This window comes from Vitis riparia, chromosome 8 (assembly GCF_004353265.1).
Source record: "Vitis riparia cultivar Riparia Gloire de Montpellier isolate 1030 chromosome 8, EGFV_Vit.rip_1.0, whole genome shotgun sequence".
Taxonomy (NCBI): Eukaryota; Viridiplantae; Streptophyta; class Magnoliopsida; order Vitales; family Vitaceae; genus Vitis; species Vitis riparia.
In genome coordinates, this window is record NC_048438.1 from 19225842 (window position 1) to 19252184 (window position 26343).

General features: G+C 35.6%; 3 protein-coding genes and 1 pseudogene across 3 annotated transcripts; 1 reads left to right on the forward strand and 3 right to left on the reverse strand.

Annotated features, from left to right (window-relative positions):
* Window positions 1-3894: 3894 nt before the first annotated feature.
* LOC117920087 (UDP-glucose iridoid glucosyltransferase-like) lies at window positions 3895-5810 on the reverse strand. The gene is made up of 2 exons (XM_034837441.1): window positions 5246-5810; window positions 3895-5153 (listed from the first exon to the last, which is right to left on the reverse strand). Exons 1-2 carry the CDS (start codon window positions 5727-5729, stop codon window positions 4261-4263), a joined length of 1377 nt encoding a protein of 458 aa, XP_034693332.1. The 5' UTR covers window positions 5730-5810; the 3' UTR covers window positions 3895-4260.
* A 3177-nt stretch (window positions 5811-8987) lies between these two features.
* On the reverse strand, window positions 8988-16814 carry LOC117920706 (microtubule-associated protein 70-2-like). Its single transcript, XM_034838296.1, has 11 exons — window positions 15694-16814; window positions 13903-13988; window positions 12503-12568; window positions 12238-12408; window positions 11818-11988; window positions 11545-11700; window positions 11292-11438; window positions 10348-10419; window positions 9720-10259; window positions 9443-9618; window positions 8988-9293 (listed from the first exon to the last, which is right to left on the reverse strand). Exons 1-11 carry the CDS (start codon window positions 15899-15901, stop codon window positions 9275-9277), a joined length of 1812 nt encoding a protein of 603 aa, XP_034694187.1. The 5' UTR covers window positions 15902-16814; the 3' UTR covers window positions 8988-9274.
* Window positions 16815-17308: 494 nt separating this feature from the next.
* On the reverse strand, window positions 17309-22216 carry LOC117919960. The gene is made up of 4 exons (XM_034837281.1): window positions 22019-22216; window positions 21441-21589; window positions 18240-18309; window positions 17309-17364 (listed from the first exon to the last, which is right to left on the reverse strand). The coding sequence occupies exons 2-3, from the start codon at window positions 21561-21563 to the stop codon at window positions 18253-18255; spliced, it is 180 nt and encodes a 59-aa protein (XP_034693172.1). The 5' UTR covers window positions 21564-21589; window positions 22019-22216; the 3' UTR covers window positions 17309-17364; window positions 18240-18252.
* A 1646-nt stretch (window positions 22217-23862) lies between these two features.
* LOC117921113 lies at window positions 23863-25738 on the forward strand (annotated as a pseudogene).
* Window positions 25739-26343: the final 605 nt, after the last annotated feature.

The window sequence follows — 26343 nt, forward strand, 5'->3', positions numbered from 1 at the left end:
CGTAGGTTTGAAAAAGAGAAACCTAAGTACCAAACAGAAATCAATAGCCTACATTCCTTCACTTCTGTTTCTTGTAAACCAAAGATAAATCAAGAAAAAGAAAAAGAACGAAAACACGATCCACATTAGACCTAGACCACTTTCTTGGAAACCAAACAGAACCGAAGAGGAAAGATTAAAATGGAGGTTTGAAAAAGAGAAATCAAACGTAAATCAAGAAGTCTTGTAAGCCAGAGATAAACCAAGAAAAAGAAAGAGCAGAGAGTTCATTTTCCTTCAATTTCTTGGAAAACCAATCAGAAACCAATAAGAAGGAAAGAAAACACAGTGCATATTAGACCTAGACCACTTTCGTGGAAACCAAACAGAGCCAGAGACAAAAAGATCAAAACGTAGGTTTGAAAAAGAAAAACTAAACATAAATTAAGAACCGACTTTACGTCACTCCTGATTCTTGTAAACCAAAGATAAATCAAGAAAAAGAGAGATACCTAGACCACTTTCTTGGAAACCAAACAGAGCCGGAGAGAAAAGATCAAAACGTAGGTTTGAAAAAGAAAAAATAAACATAAATCAAGAACCCATTTTACTTCACTTCTGATTCTTGTAAACCAAAGATAAATCAACAAAAAGAGAGACCTAGACCACTTTCTTGGAAACCAAACAGAGCCTACGAGGAAAGATCGTAGGTTTGAATAAAGAGAATGGGTGACCGAGAGAATGCATGGAATGGTATGTGTAGAAACAAGAGACCACCATTCAGAGAGGAAGGCAAGGCGGTCTCATAGCCATTTTAAAACGTTAAAAGAAACAAAGATTGAAAACCATAATGAAAGGGAAGAACAGTTGTGTTTCTTGATTGCTCCAGCTCAGCTTTCCCGCCTCTCTCTCTGCCTATGTCGTTGGGTTTATTAGGCCCTCAGAGAAACAAACAACCCCTCTTCAGGTACTTCCTATTTATGGGCTTTGGGCTTTGGGCTTCAGTTTTTAGAAACCCGTTTGAACTTGAGCTTTTGTTTTTTGAAACTCCGTGTTTTGCCATTTGGGCTTCACATGTAAAGTTTGAAAAGCCGGAGGAGATTATTAATAAATTATTTAATCTATTAATTTAATGATAAGTTTATTTTCTTTATATTTTAATATTATTTATAATCTCAAATTTCAACCCTTTAATTCCATAATATTAATCAGTCACTAAAATATCATAATTTTTTTTAATTTAACCAACGTACTTATGATCTAGAAAAAAAATACCATTTATAGTCAAAATTAAAAATTAGGTTCTTATTAAATTTTATATTAAGCATTACAAATGTATGATAAGAAAAAAATTATGATTATGTTTGTTTTCAAAAAGTATTAAGAAAAAAATATTAAAGAAAATGATTTTCTTATATTTAGTTTCACTATAGAAATTATGAAAGAAAATTAAATATAATTAAAATTAGTTAAATATTTATAAAATTTTAAATTATATACTCTTTATATAATGAAAAAAAAATAAGTGAAATAAGGTTGAAGAAGTATATAAAAATCATTTTTTAATTTTAAATCTATTTTTTATTTTCCTTCTTTTTTTCTTTTTTTATATTTTTCCTCCTGATTTTATTTCCATTGCATTTTCCTTCAACTTTTCTAAGAACCAAGAATAGCCTACTAGAAAATCATTTTCTTTGAAGTTTATTTAACAAAAATCATATTGTAAAATATAATTAAAAAACAATTAGAAAGAATTTAAAAATAATTTAGAAATGAGAATTTGTGAAAAAGTAAAATAAGAATAAATAATAATAAAATAAACCTCATCCCATCCCATGATGTCTAAACTTACGGATTCAAACATTCTTAAGATGTTCGAAAGTACAACATCGGATAATTGTAAAAAATTTGACCTTATAACTCTAAATACCATTTGCAATATTGCATCTGGTTGAAGTTCAAACAACAAAGAAATGTCTAAAAGTATAGTTTTGAACATTTTAAGATATTTGAAAGTACAACATCAAATAATTATAAAACGTTCGACCTTACAACTTCGAACACTATTTGCAACATCTCCTTCTTTCAACTTCAAAATGCAATAACAAATGCAATTTTTTTATTTTTAAATATGTCTCTGCATCTATACTACCATCATTAGAGATAATTACTTGCTCATCCATTGAGTAAAAACACAACTCTTTGCTAAATTTTGTTAAGATTATAAAGAAATTAAAAGAGAATAAATCAAACAATAAAGGAATTAAACTTGATAAATTTTTGTACTTAAAAGATAATTTAAAGATTTTGGTAAGAGATATTTTTATCTTAAAAAATTTCATTAAAAGGGTGAATGCAAGAAGAGGTTTGATGGATGCAAAAACAATTTCTCTATATTTTTTTAAATTAAAAAAATAAAAGAAATTAGAGGTATAAAACGCTATGACTAGTATCACTTTTGATTACCTTCCAGGAAAATGATAGTCATTATGGACTCAACAACGACACATCCAAATAAAATTTATCTCCTACAACTTTTAAACATATTTATAAAGTTAAAATGAACTTATACTTGTATAGTGTTAAGAACTTTCTTCCATATTTGATGTGGGATAACATAAACACCCTTTATATAGACAAATTGTGAGATCAAATAAACAAACACTTCTCACAAGAGTGAACAAACTCCCAAACCGAGGTCAATGATTGACTTTGATGCTATTTTTAATGACTCGCACCCAATCATATTGATATTATTAATTTTGAGTCCAAAGGAAACCTCACGACTTTAAAATATATTTACAAAGTTAAAAATGATTTATAAAGTGTTATAAATTTTTTCCTATATTCGATGTGAGATATCAAATAAGAAAGGAACGAAACTTGATATATTTTTGTACTTAAAGATAATTTAAGAATTTCGATATGAGATATTTTTACCTTAAAAAGGTTTAGTAAAAGGGTGAATGTAAAAAGAGGTTTGATGGATGCAAAACCAATTTCTCTATATTTTATTTTAATTTAAAAAATAAAATAAATTAAAGGTATAAAAGGCTACGACTAACATCACTTTTGATTACCTTCCATGAAAATGATAGTCATTATGGACTCAACAATGATACATCAAAATACAATTTCTCCATATATTTTTAGAATTTTAAAAATAAATGAAATTAAGGGTATAAAGGGCTAATGATATAATATAAATTGTGTAACCATGTAGATATCGTGTTCAAATGGACACTTTACAAGATTAAGATAGATCTATACTTGTATAATGTTAAAAACTTTTTTATTTATTCGATATGAGATAACATAAACACCCTCCTATATAGACAAATTATAAGGTCAAATAAACAAACACCTCTCATAAGAGTGAACAAACTCTTACACTGAAGTTGATAATTGACTTTGATACTATTTATAACGATCCATATCCAACCATGTTAATATTATCTTCTCTGAATTCAAAGGGATCCTTACGACTTTAAAACATGTTTACAAAATTAAAAAATATATATATATTTATAAAGTTTTGATAACTTTCCTCCTTATTTATTGTGAGATATCACAAATGGAATAACTAATATCACTTTCAAGTATCATCCATCCTAACTATAGTCATTATGGACTCAACAATGACTTACTCTCCTTGCAAAAAAACAATTAAGAAAAATTCTAGAATAATTTGTTATCAACTTGCAATTTTAGCCCTTAACGGATGATATAAATATATGAGATGTAATATAAATAAATAAAATTAAAATATAAAACAATAAAATATAAGTTAAATACAAAACCGTGATACCAAATTTTGTTGGCAGCGATCGATCCCACTCTTCGATGTGTACGAAGACCCACAACTAAATGTGAAAAAAGAAAAAGAAAAAATCCCGACAATTAGCAAATTTGCAATAAAGAAGATAAGACATAATTTGAATTTAATCCACCGACCTCACTGCAGTGAGCCCCTTTGCTGTCCAGACCATGCCCAAAAGGATTATTAAATGTTACAGACATATATTAATTGAAAATGAAAAGCAAAGCAGAAGCAAAAGCATCCCTGGACACTACTCAATGTTGCCAATTTTCAGCAACAGGGAAGTACTTGCCAAAGAAGCATATAAGACAAACTTCATTCCGTCAAGGGCCAGTCGTCTTGAAATAGACATTGTGAGTAGACTCAACAGCTGGCGCACACCACACCTAACGAAACGGGGTTTTATTGAGAAAGATCCCCCAGCACTATCAGCAATTTCCATGCCTATCTTCACAAACAAATTAAGGCTTACATAATTTTCCCTTGATGAAATCCACCAAACTGTGTAAAAACTCGGAAGAGGAACCACCTTGTCTCAAGGAAGATGCCACCTTGTCTTTCAAATCCATAGCTCTCTTCTTCATCTCCGTTCCCTCTTCATCAACCATGAGCCTTTTAATAGCCTTCTCTATCTTCCCTCTCTCCACTCCATCCTCTAATTGTATGCCTATCCTCCAAACATGGCTCACAAACCTTGCATTCACTCTTTGGTCCCCCACAATCGGAGAGCATAGCATTGGGACCCCCTCACTAATACTCTCAACTGTTGAATTCCATCCACTGTGTGTCCAAAACCCTCCCACTGATCGGTGTGCCAACACTGCTTCTTGAGGCGCCCAACTAATGACTCTGCCCCTTTTATTCGTGGTCTCTTTAAACTCTTTCGGCAAGAGCTGGGCAGCGTTGGATGAGCCATTGACCAAACCGGGTCGAACCACCCACAGGAAGGGTTGGCCACTGTTGGCTAGGCCCCAAGCCATCTCAACTAGCTCACTTTCACTCGTTGTGATTAGGCTACCAACGCTTACGTAAATCACTGAGCTTGGAGCTTGCTGATCTAGCCAGGCAATGCAGCCATGGTCCTCGGTCACAAAGCTGGTCAAAGAAGCTCCTGAATGTTTGTGAAGAGGGCCTATTGGGAAGTTTGGGACAGAGAAGAGTAGTTCCATTTTCTCCAATGTTGTTTGCTCGAGACCCCTGAAAGTGTTCCACACAATTGCACTGGCTGTCCTTGTTCCGTGATGAACACGAGCAAGGAACTCATCCCGGGCTTCTTTGTGAAATGTGTTGATCACTGGCAGGTCCTTCCCTCTGATGGATGGAAATTCTACCAAAGCTTCCTCTAATTCATTTTCTGATCAGTCAAAAAGGTTGTTGAATCAGAAAGTTAAATAAAAAAACGCATTCAAGTCAGGTTCGTTTCGATATTTTTCAATATATATATACCTTGGAAAGGAAGTGATCTTTGTTGTTTAGGGATAGAGAGGGCGAAAGCGAAACCCGCAGCAGCACTACTAGTGCGCAAGACGATCCTTGGAATATCCAGTTCATCAGCGACAGTAATAGGGAAGTACATAACAGAGTCGTGAATAATGGACAAGATAGGATCCTGGAAATGCATACGAAGCAGGAGATCACGAAATATGGTGGGAGAGTGTTGGTTAAGGGCAGATATGAAGGGCACAAAATCACCATCAGAGGCAGATTGTATGTGGGAGGAGTCACCCAAGCAGCGGAAGAAGAAGTGGGGGTAGTGAGAAGGATTTGGAGAATTGGATTGTGAGTGAATAATGGTGATGGAGAAGCCTTTAGAGTGAAGGAGATTGGCCAGGTGAAGCATGGGCTTCATGTGGCCTTGAAATGGGCATGGAACTAGTACCAGGTGATCCCTAATTCCTTGCCTACGCTTCTCCATGTCTTGCAGGGGCATTCTACAATGTCAGGATTAATTTCCTATACTGAGAAGCTCATATATACACCAAGGAATTAGTAGACCCAAGTAGTAGCTGGAATCATTTAACATACAAAAATGACTTGAATATGAACTGTAATAAAAGCGTGTATAAGGGAATCAAGCGGGTGAAGGAGGAGGAGCAGGTGAATCAAGCAGTAATAAAAGCATGGATAAGGGAATCAAGCAGGTGAAGGGAGCATGAGCAGTTATAAAAGTGTGGGTAAGGAAATCGAGCAGGTGAAGAAGGAGGAGGAGGTGGTGGTGGGGTGAGCGTCTCCCTGATGAGGATGAATCTTGAAGATATATATATCAAGAAAGAGAATTAATATTTGTTGTAATTAAAGTAGGATTAATATTACTTAGAATTAAAGTATGATTAATATTTTTTGGAATCAAATTAGGATTAGCTAGTTAAGTTATAATATAATTAGAATTTGAGTCATGATAGGTTATTATAGTCCTAGTAGACTTTGGATGTTGTAATTAGAATTAGAATCATAATAGATTATTAAAGTCCTAGTAAACTTTAGATTTCTTAGAAAAGCTTATAAATAGGCTAATCATTGTAAATTAAAGGGATGAATTGATATGAATAATATTATATTTTCTTTCATTGCAAGGTTGTAACTCTCAATAGTGAGACTCCATTGATTTTCTTCTAGGTGAGACTCCTAGAAGGCCTTAATGAAACTCTAAGGTTTTCCATCTTTTCTTCATTGTTTCTTCTTTCTCTCTATTTCTTATCTTATAATTTTCTCTACCATATAATTTATTCATTGTTCATTTCCTTACATCCTAAAAAATAAAACCTTAGTCCACCTACCCTTGAGTGTAGGCAACCATCCTAGGGTTGTCCTACACCAATTTTGGTATTAGAGCGAAAATTCTTGGCATGAAGGCATATGTAATTGAAGAGTGGAGTAACATATGCAAACATGGTTGAAGGCTACAACTTTTTTTATGCAGCCATTGGTGAACATACTAAGGCTAAATGAAGAGGAGGATTGGCGACGTACTAGCATCTTCCAAACTCATGTTGTTTGTTAAGGGAGACTATGTACTTTGATTATTGATGGAGGTAGTTGTTGCAATCTAGCTTCAGAGGAGCTTATTGAGAAACTTAATCTAAAGACAGAAGATCATCCAAATCCCTATCAAATAGCATGGGTAAATGACACATTTATTTTGTTGAGTTCTTGTTGTCTAGTGATGTTTAATTTCAGTAATAATTGAGTTATTAGCACGGTGTGATGTTTTGCCTATGACCATATTATGCTTGGAAGACCAGAGCTTTTTGAGGAAAGGATCCAACATGATGGATATGAGAACACTTACACACTTGTGCGCAATGGGCGTAAAAAGATTCTTTGTCCAATGAAGGAAATTCCATCACATAAGCAACCAAAGGAAAAATTAGCACTCTTGAAACTAGAAGAGTTATAAAATATTCTTACTAAAAAGCAAGTCGAAGTTATGTGGCTGGCTTTGCACAACAAGTTGCTGACAAATGAAAATCACTTCAAAAGACATATAGCAGCTTCGCTGAATTGTGTTTGATGCCTAAATAAAGTCGAATAATGCCTTCATGTGTTGCATGACTGCAGGTTAGCAAAAAAAGTATGGGAAACTTTGTTATGTCCGAATGTGAAGAGAGATTTTTGAAACTGGAGTAGTTCTGAATGGCTCATGCATAATTTTACATAATTTGAAGAAGCAATTGAGAGTAAGGAGAGTATGAGTGGCCATTAGTGTTTGGAGTTGCAGTGTGGAAGCTCTGGTTTTGGCAAAATAAATTGGTGTTTGATAATGACTTCGTATCGCCGAAAGACCTAGTTTAAAAAATATTATCACTAAAAAACAAGTCAAGTTACTAGAAAGGAAGAAGAAATCATCAATGATGAATCTAGAAAGCAAGAGGTGATGAAACTGACTAGATCAACCAATAGAAGAGCTCAAAGAAGTTTTAGAAGAATCAAGTTTGACTTTCCAAGGCCAAACATTATCATAAGTGGTGGCAAACATGAAGAACCCGCTAAAATTTATTTTGAATATAGGGAATTCAAGAATCTTATTATTCCACAAAACAATTTACAAGAAGAGTGTGAGAAACAACTTTCCACAAGTTTGTTGAAGACACATAATTATTTTGAAAATTATCAACTTGTTGTACAACATCAAAAAGTTTTTTGAAGTCCAATATTTGTCTTGCATGAAATTGAATAAGTTCAAGAGATCTTGAGATCCTATCTTACCATGGGAAAGAGACAACGAAGAAAGAAATGGTGGAAGGCATTGCTCGGAATTTCAATTGATCGTGAAAAATCACTAAAACTCGAGGTTGAGTTTTTTTCAAGTCAGAGAGAATTGATGAGGATGAATCTTCAAGATATATATATCAAGAAAGATAATTAGTATTGGTTGTAATTAAAGTATGATTAATATTACTTGGAATTAAATTAGGATTAATATTTATTGGAATCAAATTAGGATTAGCTAGTTGAGTTATAATATAATGAAAATTTAAGTCATGATAGATTATTATAGTTCTCGTAGACTTTGGATGTTGTAATTAAAATTAAAATCATAATAGATTATTAGAATCCTAATAGACTTTAGATTTCTTAGAGAAGCCTATAAATAAACTAATCAATATAAATCAAAGGGTTATATTGATCTGAATAATATTATATTTTCTTTTATTACAATGTGCAACCCTCAATGGTAAAACTCTATTGATTTTTTTCTACGTGTTTCTTCTTTATCTTTATTTTTTATTATAACCTACCCCCAGACAACCATCTAGGGATGTCCAAGTCCACCTACCTCGAGTGTAGGCAATCATACGGTTGTCCTACATCACTCTCACTGTTAAAGAGTGGTCCACGCATAAACGGAAGCCAGCCAAGGAGCAATTAACATCCTCTCAAATCTTTCACTTCTCTCACCTACACGCCTGGCCCCCTCCATTATTTGTTTTCCACGTTTTTTTCTCTCTCCATCTATAACCTTCTTAAAACAATTTATCAAAGAAAGTAAAAAAGTACAATGCCTCCAGCAATGATTAATTTTTCATTGCTTCAAAATCCTTATTTCTCAAAGGCTTAAACTCGATGATCTTCAGACATCAACCCGGATAAAATTATGAGCGAAACATTTTTCCCATTGTAATAATAAATCCACATTATTCAAATTGAGCTTGTTATCGTTCTCTCGAAGGAACAAAAGAAAAACCAATAGGAAAAACTGACCAACTTGTTTATATATATATATATTAATTTCATGGCACACGTAATTTGAGATTAACTTTTAGTAATATTCAATACAAAATATACAACAGTGGGAGTGGGATCATTTCCTGGAAAGCCTAAAGTCAGTTCTTTACAAGTCGACTACTTGGCCGATACAGGTAAAAACGAAAAGAGAAAAATAATAACAAAAGAGTACCAACCCATTGACAGCAGAGGCGGAAGAAATAAAAGATGCCTTTATCTGGGTCAGTGGGTCGCAGCCACATCCATTACCTATGAGTTTCGTGCATTCCTGAAAATGAAGCACACCATATTCTTAGTCATACTCTAGTTTACATTCTCTTCTCAATTGGATAATGCTTGCATGCTTCCAAGCTTTATGGGTTGTAACAAGGAAATCGGCCACGTTGGATTGATCCAAGGATATAATTTGGAGTTTACCTTGCAGAAAGCAACTGAGAGCCTCTAGGAGCGCTTGGGCGTCGTGCCCTTGGATCATGCTCCTTGCTAACACGCATGGCCGCAACTTCCTTTTCCATAGCAGCAACTTCTCTTCGCATCTTTTTGGCCTCAACTCCCATTGCTTTGTTTAATGTATCGACCTTCTTTGCCAACATCTGGGTGGCAGCAACAACATAATAATTTTGTGTTAAAAGAGGCACAGAAAGAGAAGGGGGGTCAGCTGCTGCAATATAGAAAAAAAAGGATAATGGCCAACCTCAATTGCATCATCCTTGTCCTTAAGGCTCTGGTCTTTCTCATGGCAAGCTCTTCTAAGAGTGATAACCTCTTTCTGTAGCATATCATACAACACTCCAGAGACTGAATCATCAAGTTCTGATTTTGTTTTCTCACTCGGATTTCCATTTGTGCTTGCCTCATGTGTACCAATTGTCTTGGCATTTTGGATCTGATCATTGGTGTCAGTGAGCACTTCATGTTTCCTAGCTGCATTTGGAATCACTTTATCTCTATCTAGTGATCTACTACCACCATCAAATGATCTTGATGAGATCTTGGCATTTCTTAATAACACACTGGCACTGTTGGACCTGATCGACCCGGATTGTGAATTTGCTGTTCTCCTCAATGCAAAGCCGTTGGAGGCTGATCTTGACAAGTTTTCTGCCCCACCAAGAGACTGACGTCGTGACGGCCCATTGCTTATACTTCTTCCTTCTGAAGTTGTGCGTAAATTACCACTTGGAGATGCTCTAAGTCTTTCTTCTAGCACTTTGAACCGTAGTTGATATTTCTCCTAAGCAAGTCAATGGATGGACCATTACCATGAAATTAATAAAATAACTAAAAAGAAGGTAATACTAAAAATAAGTTAATTCCCTCACTTTTAACTGTGCTTCAGCCTTGGCTGTGCGCTCTGCTACAGCCAGTTTATCTCGAAGTAGTTGCATTTCTCCCTACAGATATATAAAAACTATAATAAGAGAGACAGAAAATATATTTCACCCAGCTTTAAACATCCACACTTTTTACCAACAGTTTAACAATATGTGCTAATAAGAAGGCCACGACATGATTTGACCTTCCTTAGTACTTACTGGCAGAAAAATCATTCTGATACTTGGCCACAAGCAAGTTTTGAGAGAAATTTATACACAGGTCAATCATATAAGGCAACAGGACCTTGTTTGCAATTGGGAATAACTTTAAAGAGCCCCTCCTCAGTAACTATTCACCTTTTCATTCATCAAGCTTGGGTGCATCTGACTTTCCATTTTTGGAAAAGTAACTTCAAGAATCCTAGTTTCAGTTTTATCCCCATTTAAGCAAATTAAAAGCAAAGTATGGCAAACATGATATCAGCTACTTTTTCTTACTTGCAGCACAACAGAAATGGGATCTGCATAGATCACAACAGAAATAGGATCTGTGTAGGTCATAATAGATGATATAATGGTAATCCTCCAAAAGAAAAAGGAAAAACATAATTTTGCTGTTTGTTTACAGTTTATATCATTTTGCTATACTTTATTAGATGTTGTTTACTAGTTATTACACATTAGTTATTTGTGGTGTATATTTTAATCCTAGTTAATAATATAAATAAGTGAGAAGGCATAGGAAAGTCAAGTTAGAAACTGAGACAAAGCTAAACCTTTCTATACTTCCTTTTTCTCCTTCTTCTTGTTCTTTTTTCCTAACACTAACTCCAATCTCACAAGTTTTCACTTCCAACTGATGTTAACATATGTTCAAGAAAAATGACTCGTGGAAATCATACTTAGCTAATATTCATATAAATAAAGACTGAATTAAAAGCATAACATGCCTGAAAAAATTTTCTTTCTTCAAGCCATTGCTTCACAGGCATCACTTTGTCATTGGCATCTTTCCATTCATTTGCAACAACAACAGCTACTCGATTTGCAGTAACCTTTGCACGAGATAGTTCCCGGTCCAAAATTTTTCTCTCATCCTACAGGAGCTTGAAGTTAGAAGCAGCTTGCAGACTTGTTATATCCTCAGGATGGTCACCAGGTATTTCGAAATAACTATAGGAGTGCAAGAATAATAGTACTTACATTCATTTCTTGCACTTTCCGCCGGTAATCACGCACAGCATTTGCTGCAGCTCCCCCAGCCAAAACAGCCTCTTCAAGTTCACAAACAGTTTGTGTTAGCTTTTTGACCTCTGCAACCTTTTGCCGATGCATTTTGTCCAGGATTTTGTTCTCCTCCTGTTATAATAGATATATGTTAAACCCAATTCTGTACCACTCACTGGTACACCATAGCAAATTATTTCATATACTTGAAAAGCATAGGCAAAAGCAGAATTTGAAAAATAGACAAACCTGGCATATTTCAATCTGCTTCATGAGTTCTTGGTTTTTGTTTTGCAGATCATCAACCAAGGATGCTTTTGCCAAAGCAATCTCAACAGTTCTCTCAGCCTCAAGTAAAGCAGCCTCCTTAGATTTAGTTAGTCGATCCAGTGCTCTATTGTCATCCTGCAACTTTGCTGCCTAGCAAACCAAAAGCTCGGGCACAATTAGTTAAAAAATTACTGTTATTGCTCTTGACCATATACCCTTGACAACACCAAATAAGCATCAATTTTCTAGAAAAAATGCACATGAGGAGGAGAAGGGGGGGACGGCCGTGCTGGGGCGCAAGAGGCTGATGTTTAAGAATGCATAACAGTATGAGTACAACATGACTGGAGGTAGTGAAAACAGGCAACGAATAATACTTGTGGCAGGATGGAAATATACCTCCAGTCTAGCCAGCTTTAGCTCTGCCTCCAGTGGGGCGATGATGGCTTCAATAGGAGGCATTTCATCATCTTTTTGGGCAGCATGAACTCTTCGAAGTGTGGCTTCTGCTGCAAATTGGGCAGCCAGAGCTGCTTTTCTCTCATCATTTATCTTCTTAATCTCAAGGTTCTACAAAATAATAGCCCATCAATGAATACAGAAAACATTTTTTTTAATTACCACACAGAGAAAACATCTTAAGATGAATAACCATATTCTGTACCTTGCTTTCCAAGAGTGCTTCAGTTGCTTTTAATTTTCCATCTACTTTTTGTAGCTCATCAGTTAGCTGAAATGGCATCAACCAACAGAAATATATGAGAAAGCCAGCTTATAAATCTCTCTCTCTCTGTCTCTCATATATAAGTATGTATATATTCCCCTTGAGTTCCTTGGTATGACAAAGGAAGTTCAACCCATCTATTCCTGGACATGGGGCCTACTTCATTAATGCCTAAAAGCCAGGTTCAGTTGTGAAAGTGTTTACTTAAACATTCAAATCTTCACTATGTGACAACTGCATCACTAGATTCAATACAAAGCCCTCATTCTAGTGTGAGAGAAATGTTTTAGGGCAGTTGACACTGAAGCAGACTGTAAGAGTGTGACCTATATGGCCAACTACAATTTATTGTCTAAACCACAGCAATACTGAATCACCGACTGACCATTTACCAGTGAAATTGAAAGAGAGGTATTTCTATAGGATTTGCATGACGTTATGCAAAGCAAGCGCCAAGGTGTGTTAGGGGAGTTGATGAATGCAAGCCGGAGAACTAAACTGGAAAAGTACCAAAATGCCTATAAAATAAAGTGTGGAAAAGGTAGGAAAGATAACTGACCAGTATGAAAATCAACCTTGAAGATCAATTCATTGATTGACCGAGAGATTAAAGGATCAACATAATTCACACAAGCGAGTCAGGAATAAAGTAATTTTTGGGTATAGGCCAAGCAATAAGGTAACTGTTCTACCCTTGCTGCACTGCATTTTGAAGAGAGCAGCAGGATCTCTGTTATAAAGTCATTACCACTCTGAGCAACATAAAACATGGCCTAGTTGAAGGCAAGCTATATGGAGTCGAAACACCAAGGAATTGACTGGTTGTATAGCAAAGGTAGATAGGAAAGGTAAGCATTTTCCCAGGCATGAATGACAACAGGAGGCATATAAGAACAATAGGCATATCTTGATCACATATTCTAAAGCTTGGAATACACTTTCCATTTTTGGAAAAAAAATCACAAAATTTAGGTTCAATCCTATTTCAAGCATAACGTGGACCCAAGAATTGACTCCAAACTCGATATCCATCTTATATATATAAACTTTGGGAATTAGTAAAACTGTTTAGGCTGAAGGAAAAAATCTTCCCTTTTTTTTTTTTTGGTTGAAACTCATGACGTAAGAGTTGGAAATATCTTCAAACCCTAAAAGGAAGGGACCAAAGATAATCCAGTTATTTATTTTACCACATAAAAGCATGTAATCTAAACCCTAGGGGTATGTCCTCAGTATGAACCCAATTTACAAGCTAAATAAAATGTAATTTCCCTTTTATTTTCAATCCTTGTTGGCTAAATATGACTCTTCCAATAGCCATAGTATTGCAAGTAAAGTACCTCTTCAACTGCTTTCTCTTTGAGGCGTTCTGAATATTTCAGTGCCTTGATTTCCGCATGTGCATCTCCCAGTTCCCTATCTTTGTCTGCAAATACGGTAAAAAGATTTAAAAATCTACTAATTCCCTGAATTACTTCTATTCTACATTTGAATCAAAAAAACTGTCAGGACTATTGCAGAGCCTTGTTTCCTTTAAGGTTTTAACCTCCCAAGGATTTGAAAATACAAACCATGCTCAGTACATTAACTATAAGCATTGTGTATCATGATAGAATACTGAGCTTGTACATGTTTTGAAGAAAATTCACTTCTGCTTCAGCTCGGATGAATTTAATCCATATGACTGCACAATTTAGCAGCGGAGTCCACACAGTTAAAAACAGGGCAAAGGGAGGCTTGAAAACATGCTCTATCAGTTCCTTTTGGTAATTAGCACTGGAAAGCATATGTTAAAGAGTATTCCCAGACAGTCATACTGCCCTTGCTTAGGACTCTAATCCTCCAAAAGCAGTGACTTTTCGTGATTAAATAGAAGGCATCACCCAGTCCTTTTACACTTGACTTGAAACTTAGAAAGGTACTGAGATAAACCCCAGATAAAGAAAGCCTTCAAAAGTGTGACAATTACATTATGGGTTAAAGAGGCTGAAGTTCTGATGCATTATCTGGATTCATAGCATAAATCATAATGCTCTAAGGCAGGAATATTACTCTTTGTAGAGTCAGGAAAAAGGATTTCAACATGTATATACCTTTTCATTTGGTTGCCACACTGACCAAAATTTACTTTTGGGTTTATCCTAATTCTTATTTATATTTTTGTCTTTATTTTAATATTATTTTCTACAGCTTGTGTGCATTTTTTTAGATAATTTTCAGTTTTTCACAAGAAAGTTATCTACCATTTTCAGCAGTGCTCGAGTCAAAATTATCATCTCTCTCTGATTCACATACATTTTGGCCCAAGCAAGATGGAGCACTCAGAGGAGAAAATAGATATTGATAACACAACAGCCAAAGGAAAAGAAGGCAGCTCCAGCTAATGAGGCAATTAAGCAATTAATTTTTTTTTTAAATTATTATTTTATTGGTAAAGAGGAAACAGACTCGTGAAAAATAAATAAAACCAAAAAGAAAAACCATAAATAAATAAAACCAACCATTATAAGAAAAGGAAAAGAAAAAGAACCATCAAAAAAATTTTAACAGCCTAAGATGAGAAAATTCGTCATCTTCATAGAAATTCTATTTAAAAAATTAATAAAAGAAGCAGGAAAGGATCATTGACCCTGTCTTGTGTGTTCAATCAAAAGGACAGGTTTAAGGTGTCGAGATAATTTTGTTTTCCGAGCCGACTGAGAAGAAATGTATTCCTTCCCAGTCATAAGGACAAATGTAGCTTTTAGAAAAATAGATTTCACCGGCAAATTTTATTCTGGAACTATTTTCCATCAGTGATTAAACAATCTAATTCTCTCAAATGAAAATGACAAAAATAACAAATATTAATCGCATTCTTCTTCAAAAAAGGATTACCAGTGCAATTTAACCAAAAGCAGTAATCAAACCCACAAAAGACAATAAAACCCTAACTCTCGCAAAAGCTTCCAAAATAATAATAATAATAATAAAGGCAACATTTCGTGTCCACTGATACTTTACCGACAGGTTTTGACTAATTCACTGCGTTTCTTCAGTAAGCTCCAAAAACAACCGCTTGCACAAGAAATTCCCTTTATCGACAGAAATTTTCCTAGAAAATAAACGATAGAAGAAGAAAGAACTGTTACCTCTGACTTCGTTCTCGAGGCGATTGAGCTCGACACGGACTGGATCGGAACCGTGCAAAAGGTTGATGACATCTTCGACTTCGGAGCCAGCTCTGGAGATGGTAGGCTTCTTGCGAGCCTTGAACGAAGTTGATGATGTGAGCACCATGGGCTTGAGCGAGTCGGAGCTCGGCCCAGCTTCGCCGTTGCTAATGTGGACGTTCGCCATAGAGGATCTGTAATCACAATTACATACAACACTCCAACCCTAGAAATCAGAAGAAGACAGCGGATTTCTAGAGAGAGAAAATAGAGAGAGGAGAAGCTCTGTTCATGTGTATGCGTTATTTTTTCAGGGAAGAGAGATTGGTATTTTGTAAGCGTGGGGATTTATATATGGTGGGATTAAGGAGGGGTTTAGGCGGGGTTTAAATGAAGAGAGAGAAAAAAGAGGCAGGATTTAGTGTATTATTTTGTTTGATTATAACTTGTGATCGGATTGTTAAGTCACAAGATCTAACGGCTGTGAGACGAAGATTCTATTTGTGAAACTCACATAATCGTGGGATAAAATTGGAATTATCAACCATTGAAGACTTGGTCAGTAAGCTGTCACTTCTCTCCACACATCCAACGGCTAGAAATGAGGTGGTCCCAAGGTGAAAATATTACCGTTGAATGAGATTAAGAAGAGTAAGGGTTAATAAGAATTGAGCGAATGAGAAAGCGTCACGTAAGCAGATGATATGTTAGAAGCAGAGGAGGGGAATTGGCGAATGGCGGAGAAAGCAAGCAAAAGGAAGGGGGGGAGAGCGAGCAAGTGGGACAAGTGCACATGCGAGTGGGAAAGCGTAGAGGGCACATGCTTTAGAGACAAAGCGTGACTCCAACCGATGCTGGGGTCTGATCTTCTATTCTCTAAGGCTCCATCGACACGCGCACTCACACGAGCGCGTATCATAATTGAGAAAATCTCGATATCGCAGTCACATGTCACCCCCCTTTTACCTAAAATATCTGTACACATGGCCTGTGCGTACGGCGTACCTTCCATGATTGGCACTTCAATTGGGTTTCAGATTTGGTCTCATCTTCACTTTCAGATTTTCCATAAATAATAATAATGTCATTAAAATCATATATATATATTACAAAAAATATATTAAAATTGAAAGGACTTCAATTTTTTCTCATCAATTATTGGGATCAGGCCATTGAATTAATAATAATGTCTTTTTTTTTCCCTTTTCACTATTCTTGAACTAAGCCAGTATCTTCATGGGTGGTAGTACCACCAACCCACAAGGGACCGGTCGAGCATTAAAGTTTGGAATCCTATACATCCTTCATTATCACACCCAAATCATATTTGAGTAGAAGTTCCAACCACCCAAGTTTTTATCCAAACCCAAATCCAGTAACAGCCTCAAAGTCACAGCTTATTGGCACCAAAATTTCATTAGAAACTGTCCGTTTCAGATCATCAACAGTATTAATGTGAAAAGGCAAAAGGTCTTCGGGAGCGTCATGCTTTCCTCACTCAAGGCTCCACTTGTACAAAAATAAGTAGTGGATTTTCTTCCAGCAAGGTTCAACCACTACTGCCTACTAAGCCCAACCCATTTTCACTCTCTTCTTGGGCCTTTCATCTGGGTCCGCCCACTCTGACAGATCCTACCTTCAGCCCCACTCCTACAAAATTCTCACAATAGCATAAATTAACATACAAGTAACATGTCCGTGAATAAATTACTTAAGACATACATATGCTCCTAAGAAACAAATTTTGCTGAGCTCCCTCAAATGGTGCTATGAAGAGCATCCACGAATTTATCAGGGAGTCATCCTCAGATATCATCATCAATCATATAGAATATGAACTTATTATGTGAGGATTCATGCAGGAGCTTTGATCTAAGTACAGTGCCTATGCTTCAAGTCACAGCATAGACAGTTGGCTACAGCAAACACAAAAGAAGTGTTGCCTTACACTAACCCATTTCCAAGCAAGGTAACCATTCCTTTGAAAAAACTGTTTTCTGCCTCAAACACAAAAATGTAAAGCTCAAGAGGGCAAGTGCTTTACTTGGACAATATTTGACAGGTAATATGATATATACAATCCATGTTAATTGAAAGGCCTATTCGGTGTAATTATAATTCTAATGGGGTTCATTTCTACCATGAGTAGAGTTGATTCTACTCGAAGAACAATGAATAATCCACGCTTTGCGGAAGACATGATAGAATTACAACATTAGCCTTCCTTCAAAGGTACCTTAGTATAACCCCAATAGAGACCACAACATACCATGAAAAATGATACTGTAGCACCAAAGAAAAAATTTGTTTAGTTGTGACACATGTACCCAGACCTGCTAACTTTAGTGTGGCATTTTACATTTTGCAAACAGTAAAACTGACTATTTACAATTTAGATAATCCATGGTAAGCATGCGCTGGTTTCTTTTCTTTATTATCCATCTGTTTCTAAATTTGAGCACTAAGAAACAGATTTACCATAGCACAAAACACCAATAATAATATATATTAACTGAACAACTGACCCTGGAGGCCCTTTTATGTTGATTGAGAGTGCACTAAAGATGCCTCACGTTCCTGACGTCGTCGTTCTCGCTGCAGCAAATACAACATAAGCAAATAAACATGAGATAAGGATAAATAAAAACTTAATTATACGATATAGATTTTTTTTTGGGCAAGAATCATAATGGGTTAGATTTGAATCTCCCCCCAAAAATAAAAAACAATACATAGCAATGTTGCTCCATATGGATTAAAAGAAAAAAAAAATGTTTATTTCTGAAGCGTGCTTAAGAATAATTTTAGTTTGAATAACCAAACATAGATATGGCTCTAGATAGCATGTATTCTTGTTCAATTTGTTGATGCCTCATAAGGGCAATCTGATACCCAAGTTTCTATATACACTGTTCGATTCACAGTTAATAGTTTGCAGTTTGCTTTAGACTCTTAGGTCCTCCATCAACCACTCATTTATGATAATTGGAGAGGATAACTTATTCGAGCACAGAGAGGATGGAGATTTGATCAAACTTGCATGAACAACAAGTTGAATGAATATGTAATTATAAAAAAAGTTAAATTTCTAAGAAAATTTATGCAACAAATAATACTATAAATTATTTGTGACACATGCTGAGATAGCTTATGCACTAACATGTTGAAATCTGGACTAGAGCAGATGTCAGAGTAGTACACATGAATATCAGGCATTAATCTACTTAGGTTGATCATATGACCAAGAAGGTTCCCAAAACCATTCAACTGCTGGAGTGCTCAGACCTGGCAGTCCACATCAAATTGGCCATAGCCATATAACAATAAAAATTCAAAAATTCAAAATATGAAAATTTCCTTTTAAGCTAAGCATGTACAAGACTAAAAATATCTTAACACATTAATATAACATTTGGACCTTAGGGCTACTTTGAGCTGTTTGGCAAATTTAGATCTGAAAGAAGCTAAGGGGTACATTCTCAAAAATATTTAAGTTCCTAAAAGGCTGTAAAGTTTTGGTCCTAGTAGCAGAGACTAGAAAGACACAGTTCATTGGCAAGCAGAAGTTCTCATCAAACTAACCAGTTTACTTGCCACTGAATACAAAGTTCACTTTTATTACCAGAACTTTATCTTAAGGGGAAAAAAGAAGAAATTGGACAACAATAATTTTGGTAAACACCCATGGGGCTTCTCCTTAAACTATGCACTTATCCGTTGGAAGCAAATACTGCATTCTATCCACACAGACAACTGTTATCAATCAAAACTCAAAATCTAAGCTACATGTCTAAAATTCTCTAACAGTTCATGCCATTCTTTTGCCTCTTTATTTAGCTGGCAAAATTACCTTTCAGATTCTTATTCAGGATCATTTTCTGACCCATCGTCAACCACTTGAACTTACCCAACCAAAACCATATGAAACTGCAGAGACTTTGTAGATGGTGGCAGATCACTACAAGATCAGTGTGAATGATATCTCCAAAAAAGGAGGAAAAAAGAATTTAAATGCATGAATCTCCATATTCACATGATTTTAAGAAACAACTTGAATATTGAATCTACTTAAAAATCTACCTATTTGGACTGAGAAAACTAAGGCCATTTGGTGCAAATGCTTTGTAAACCTTCTGAAGAAGGATTAGAAGACTCAGCTCGGTATTTAAATTTTGCTTACCCAGTGTATGTTGAGAGCCTATGATTCCATGGGAAAAAAATGGTTAAAAAATTGCTGGCTCTGGACATTATTACATAATGTAATTGCTGGAAACAATTAGAGAATGATAGAGCTACTTAATCATCCATTATCATTAAGTCCAAAGTAATCTGGCTCACCATAGTTCAACCACAAGCAAGGTTCAAAATCTCGGTCGAGACCGGTACGACTCGGCCGAGTCATATCCGCCTCGACCATGGCCGGTACCGGACCGATACCCGAGTTGGAGTAGAAATTGTGGAGAAGATCAGATGAGGGGATCAAAACCCACGAAAATGAAAAATACAGAGTTAGAACCCTGCATCTTGGAGTCGTCAGCGAGGTCGAAGAAGCACGCCTGCTTGTTCGGATCGCCCAAGTTCCCGTCGGAGATGGAACTGAGCAACATCAAGAGCAGAGTCGTCGGACTGCTGTTATCATCGATGGAGAAATGGGTATCTTTGATACAGGTGTTTGACCGAAGGGTTATGGGTATCTGTGATGAGGATTTAGGTTTTAAATAATATGTTTTTATTTTTTAATTAGATTATGAGTATTTGGTGGGGATATGGGTTTTAAATAATTTGATAAAAATTATAATGATAAAAAATAAATAATAAATATTAGACTTATATCAAATAAATAGGAAATAAAAATTAAAATTAATGAATATATTTTATAAGAAAAATTATATTTATTTTTTTTAAGATGAATTATGGTTTTATTTTTTAATAATTGAAATATTTTCAAAAAAATTCAAAATATTTAATTTAAATAATTTTTTATTAAAAAAATTTACTTTTTATTATTTTCATCTTCAATAAGAAATATTTATCATCAAGTGATTAAATTAAAATATTTTTAAAATTTTTTAATATTATCATAAATCATCCCAAAAGTATGCTTTTATTATAATTTGAATAATTTTAATGTAATAAAAGTTTATTTTATTAATTTTTTACTCTACTTATTTGTATTTAATTTTTTAATAATTTTCATAATTTTTTAAAATTATTTTGAGCTCTTAAATTAGAATTTTTTGCATATCACCCGATACCGATCCGAGACACCGATACCGATGTGCCTCAGGACCTTCCGAGTCAATGACCAATACCGCGACTTTAAACTATAACCACAAGGCTAGCTGAAGGGAGCTTCCTGGATGAACCAAATATATACCACTCACAAGCAATCTAGAGTTCTCAATCATCATTAAATTTGACATTTAAATTTTTTAAAACACACACACACATAAACAAAACCGATAGGAATAATTCCCATGTTTTTTATACATATGTCATGAATCATAAACAATCAAGGACAGAAAGAATAAATGATAATGATCAAGCTGTTGACATTTTGCAGTTCCCTACAGCCATACCATCCTCTCAGAAGCTAAATTTTAGCCTTTGCTGGGAGATGTCAAGCAATACTAGAAGTGCTATCATTCACCCATATGAACAAAATTTATAGTCCTTTTAGCATATGTATCCCGATTGCAAAAAGAAAATGGAATTAAGATACATACCCTTCGTTCCCAGTATGGAAGGAAGCAGACGAAATCATAGACTGGAGTAATGGTTGACGCCAAAACAACATTGAGTCCAGTAAACACCAAGAGGGCTGTCATGGGTCGAGTTCTATGCGGCATCTTTCCTTGCTTTTTGGCTTCTGATTCTGCAATCATAAGCTCATGATCAAGAACCCTATCCCCATACCCCCAAAAAAATATAAAGGAAATCACGGTATATAACAGCAAGTTGGAATCTTTGGGCTCTCGTTGCTTCTCAGAAAAAAAAAAAAAAAAGAGTGAGGAAAACCAAACTCCAATTTCCGGGAATTCCCGCCTCCGAACCCAAAATAGTTTCCTTCGATTCACCAAAAAACACCACCTCAAATCCTCCATTGATATTTCTTTAGCCAAATGGAAATAATGAAATGATCCAGTTTTGGAAAAAAGAAAAAAGAAAAAAACCCTGCTCTTCGGATTTTTATTTCAGAAATTTAATTTAATTTAATTTTCTTCAGGAATTACTGTGTGGGAGATTGATTAGGGTTTTAAGGTGAGAAGAACGAGAAGAAGAAGGAAGAGAGGGTTAGGGTTACCTGGATGGTGAGTCTGGTGACCGGGGTTGCGTGATTTGGTCGCTTCACTGGCCCTTCCTCTCCGTTACTCTCGCCAGCGTAATGATTTAATTTTTCTTCATTTTTATAACTCTTTTTTCATAACCAACGGACAACACCATCCTTAAATCACGAAAACTTTACCATACCATCTCTAAAAACAATAGTATTTGATGTTGTTTTTAGGATTTAATACCCTTTGCACGTCCACAAATCCCTTGTTTTGCACACTGCCTCTTAGATTTAAAATCCAACACATTTTCAACCTCTTAATTACAACCACTCCACCTTTGTCTTGAATGATATTAATTTTACTGGACATAAATGTCACGTGCTGTGTACGTGATTGACTACTTAAGGGTAGATTTGTAAATTCTCAAATCCAAAAAGCCAAATATTAAAATTTGACCTATAAAAATTGTATAATTGATGGGAATGATATAAAATGTGAAGAGATTAATATACCCTTTAATACTATTTTGAGTAATTGATGGGAATGATATAAAATGTGAAGAGACCAATATACCCTTCAATACTATTTTGAGTATTTTCTACCATAATATTTGACAAAATTTTTAATCTTAATTTTTTTTAATAATTATTCTGAAAATTTATTATTTTTAGAAAGCTATTTTTTAAAAAGAAAAACATATTCTAAAAATATATCATTTTAAAAAATCATTTTAACATATTTTTAGTTATTTTTTACATACATAATTTTAAATATATATATTTTCCAAGATATTTGATTTTTCAATAATAATAATAATAATTTATTTTTAGTTTTTGGAAAAAGGGTGTATTTTTTTTCCAAATCACTAAATTAAATTAAATTTTATTGACGTTTACAAAAAGAATAAAATTTAAATTAATGTTTTTTTACTTTCTTTTTTTATAGTCAATAAATGTCATTTTTGAAAACATAAAAAATTCATATAATTTTTCTCAATTTTCACAATTCCTTTAGGTTTTAGGTTTAAATAGTGAACTTATATGGACCAAAGCTTAATTTTTGGGTCCAACTAGGTCCAAAACACAATTGTCCCTTATTTTTATTCGAAAAGAGCTATTTGGGCCTTTTTGAGTTTGGGAATTTACAAATCTATCCTTAATTAACGTCTCTTGTCTAATGAAAAAAAAGTAAAGTTATAACATCCCACATTGGATAAGAGGGAAAATTCATAGCGCTATATAAGTATAGATTCCTCGTAACCTTATAGACGTGTTTTAAAACCGTGAGGGTCTCTTTGAGTCAAAAGTGAACAATATCTATACGGTTAGGAGCGGATAGTTTCAAAAGTATTGATATCAATATGTTCTATTTTAAATTTAAGGAATTAATAGGGCAATGTGTATGGAACCCTTCTTTTTATTAGCAAAAGTTTTACAAAAGATAGAGTAGAAAGTACTAATTTTAAAATAAAAATAAATGTTTTATATATTGAAAAAAAAATCATAAATTCAAATTCTAAATAAAAATATAAGATTTTTAAAAAAGAAAAATATGAAGTAATTATCAAATTTACCGACTAATTTCATTAACATAAAATAAATTACTAAGATTACCTTTGGCAGACAACGCAATATGTGCGATGTTACATTTAATAATATATGTCCTATTATGATAATGTTTGATTTATTATATTTAATAACAACCAACTTAAAATTCATAGATCACAGGAAAATAGACCAAGAAAAAAAAAAGGGACAAAAGAAGTTCCGGTAGATCAAAGTCTCGTGGTACATCTAAAAACAGGTAGGTAGAATCAAATGAACACGTGATACACCTAAAATTCTGGCTCTCTGAGTTTCATAGTCCTCCAGGTATTTTAAAAACCATAATGAACTGATACATCTATTTCTAAGGTGCTTTCACCTGGTCACCCGAGCAATATCTAACGCTAAGTAACAGAGGGATGGCAGTAGACACAATGGTACAGATTGATGAGCTCCTCTTCACAGCTCTGGTCTTTCTAGTGACAAAATTTTTTGTTAAACGCATAACCTCCATGTCTAGGTCTAGTCGCCGGCTGCCGCCAGGACCCAGAGGGTGGCCAGTGGTCGGTTGCTTGCCGCTCCTAGGGGCCATGCCGCATGTGGCACTTGCCCAGTTGGCTCAAAAGTATGGAGCCATCATGTACCTAAAGCTGGGCACATGTGACGTGGTGGTTGCATCGAAGCCAGATTCGGCTCGAGCTTTTTTGAAAACTTTGGACTTAAATTTCTCCAACCGTCCACCGAATGCAGGTGCCACCCACATCGCGTATGAAGCACAAGATTTTGTGTTTGCAGACATTGGGCCACGGTGGAACTTGCTAAGGAAGCTGACCAGTTTGCATATGCTGGGTGCCAAGTCTTTCAAAGATTGGGGTGCCATCAGGGGAGCCGAGATTGGACACATGATCCAAGCCATGTTGAGTTGAGCAGGCGGGGCGAGCCCGTGGTGGTGCCTGAGATGGTGTCATGCGCTCTTGCAAATATAATTGGGCAGAAAAGTCTGAGTCGTCGAGTGTTTGAGACACAGGGGTCGGAGTCTAATGACTTCAAGGAAATGGTGGTTGAGCTTATGAGATTGGCAGGGTTGTTTAATGTTGGTGATTTCATACCATCGATTGCGTGGATGGACCTGCAGGGAATTGAGGGGAAAATGAAGCTTTTGCACAACAAGTTTGATGCATTACTCACAAAGATGATCGAGGAGCACTCGGCAACTGCCCATGAGCGCCTGGGAAACCCAGATATCCTCGATGTTGTTATGACCGAACAAGAGTATTCGGGCGGCGTGAAGCTGTCCATGGTCAATATCAAAGCCCTTCTCTTGGTAAGCTTTGATTCACATGTGCTTAGCATAAAAACTTCTTTGCATTTGCATCGAGTAGCCTACTGATACTATTATGGCTGTTTTGAAACATTGTCCAGAATTTATTTATTGCTGGCACTGATACATCATCGGGCACCATTGAATGGGCGCTAGCAGAGATTTTAAAGAACCCCACCATGCTCAAGCGCGCACATGCAGAGATGGACCGAGTCATTGGAAAGAATCGCTTGCTTCAAGAGTCGGATGTTCCAAAACTCCCCTACCTGGAAGCAATTTGCAAGGAAACATTTCGAAAGCACCCATCAGTGCCACTCAATATTCCAAGGGTGTCAGCCAATGCCTGTGAGGTCGATGGTTACTACATACCTGAAGACACTAGGCTCTTTGTCAATGTATGGGCAATCGGGCGCGACCCAGAAGTGTGGGAAAATCCACAGGAGTTCAAGCCAGAAAGGTTTTTGAGCGAAAAGAATGCAAGAATCAGCCCATGGGGGAATGACTTTGAGCTCCTACCATTCGGGGCAGGGCGAAGGATGTGCGCAGGCATAAGAATGGGAATTGAGGTTGTAACGTATGCCTTGGGAACGCTGGTACATTCATTTGACTGGAAGCTCCCAAAGGGGGATGAGCTCAACATGGATGAGGCCTTTGGGCTGGTGCTGCAAAAGGCTGTGCCGCTCTCAGCCATGGTCACCCCTCGGCTACATCCAAGCGCGTATAAGGCTCAGGTATAAGGGCCAAGGAGGACAACGTTAAGCCCACATTTGGAATTTGAATAGGTTCACTCTTCAAACCGCATTGTCCTGCAAATTTATTTTGGCTTCAATGCATCATGAGAACAAATTTGGAATTTGACATTAATAATGAGGCTAGTTTTCTTACATCAAAAGCAAAAAATTCCAAACAACTAATAAAAATATTTACCTGGTCTACGGTATACAAATCAATAACTGCAATCTAAATTATCAACCCAACTTCTGCTACAATTTTTCCTTTTTAGTTTTAATAAAGATTAAACATGATCACATTATTGGCACTGTTGTCTGAGACATAAGAAATAAAAATACAACACCTAACTGAACATATGAAACAAGCATACAACTACCCAGTGAACATATCTCATGTTACATGTGTAGATGGAGCTGAAACCACCACTAAAGCCTCCCTGCACCATGTATAGGTCCCAAAAGGACTCCGAAGTTGGAAGTGAGCCTTTTGATTCCCTAGCAGGAGGCCATATTTCTAAAAACGATCCTGATACTCATACAACATCACTCCCGTGGCCGTGCAAGCCACAGAGAGCTGAGGGCTCGAAGTCGGGAGAAGTAGTCATTTATTGCAAGAAGAGCACGTGCAGACTGCCGGGTTGTCAATATACGGTGCATCTGCTGTAGCGTCTGCTGGCGCAGATTATCAGCCTGATAATTGTCCAAAAAAAAAGACTAAGAAAAAAGACAGGAAAAATTTATATCGTAAATTTTACTGC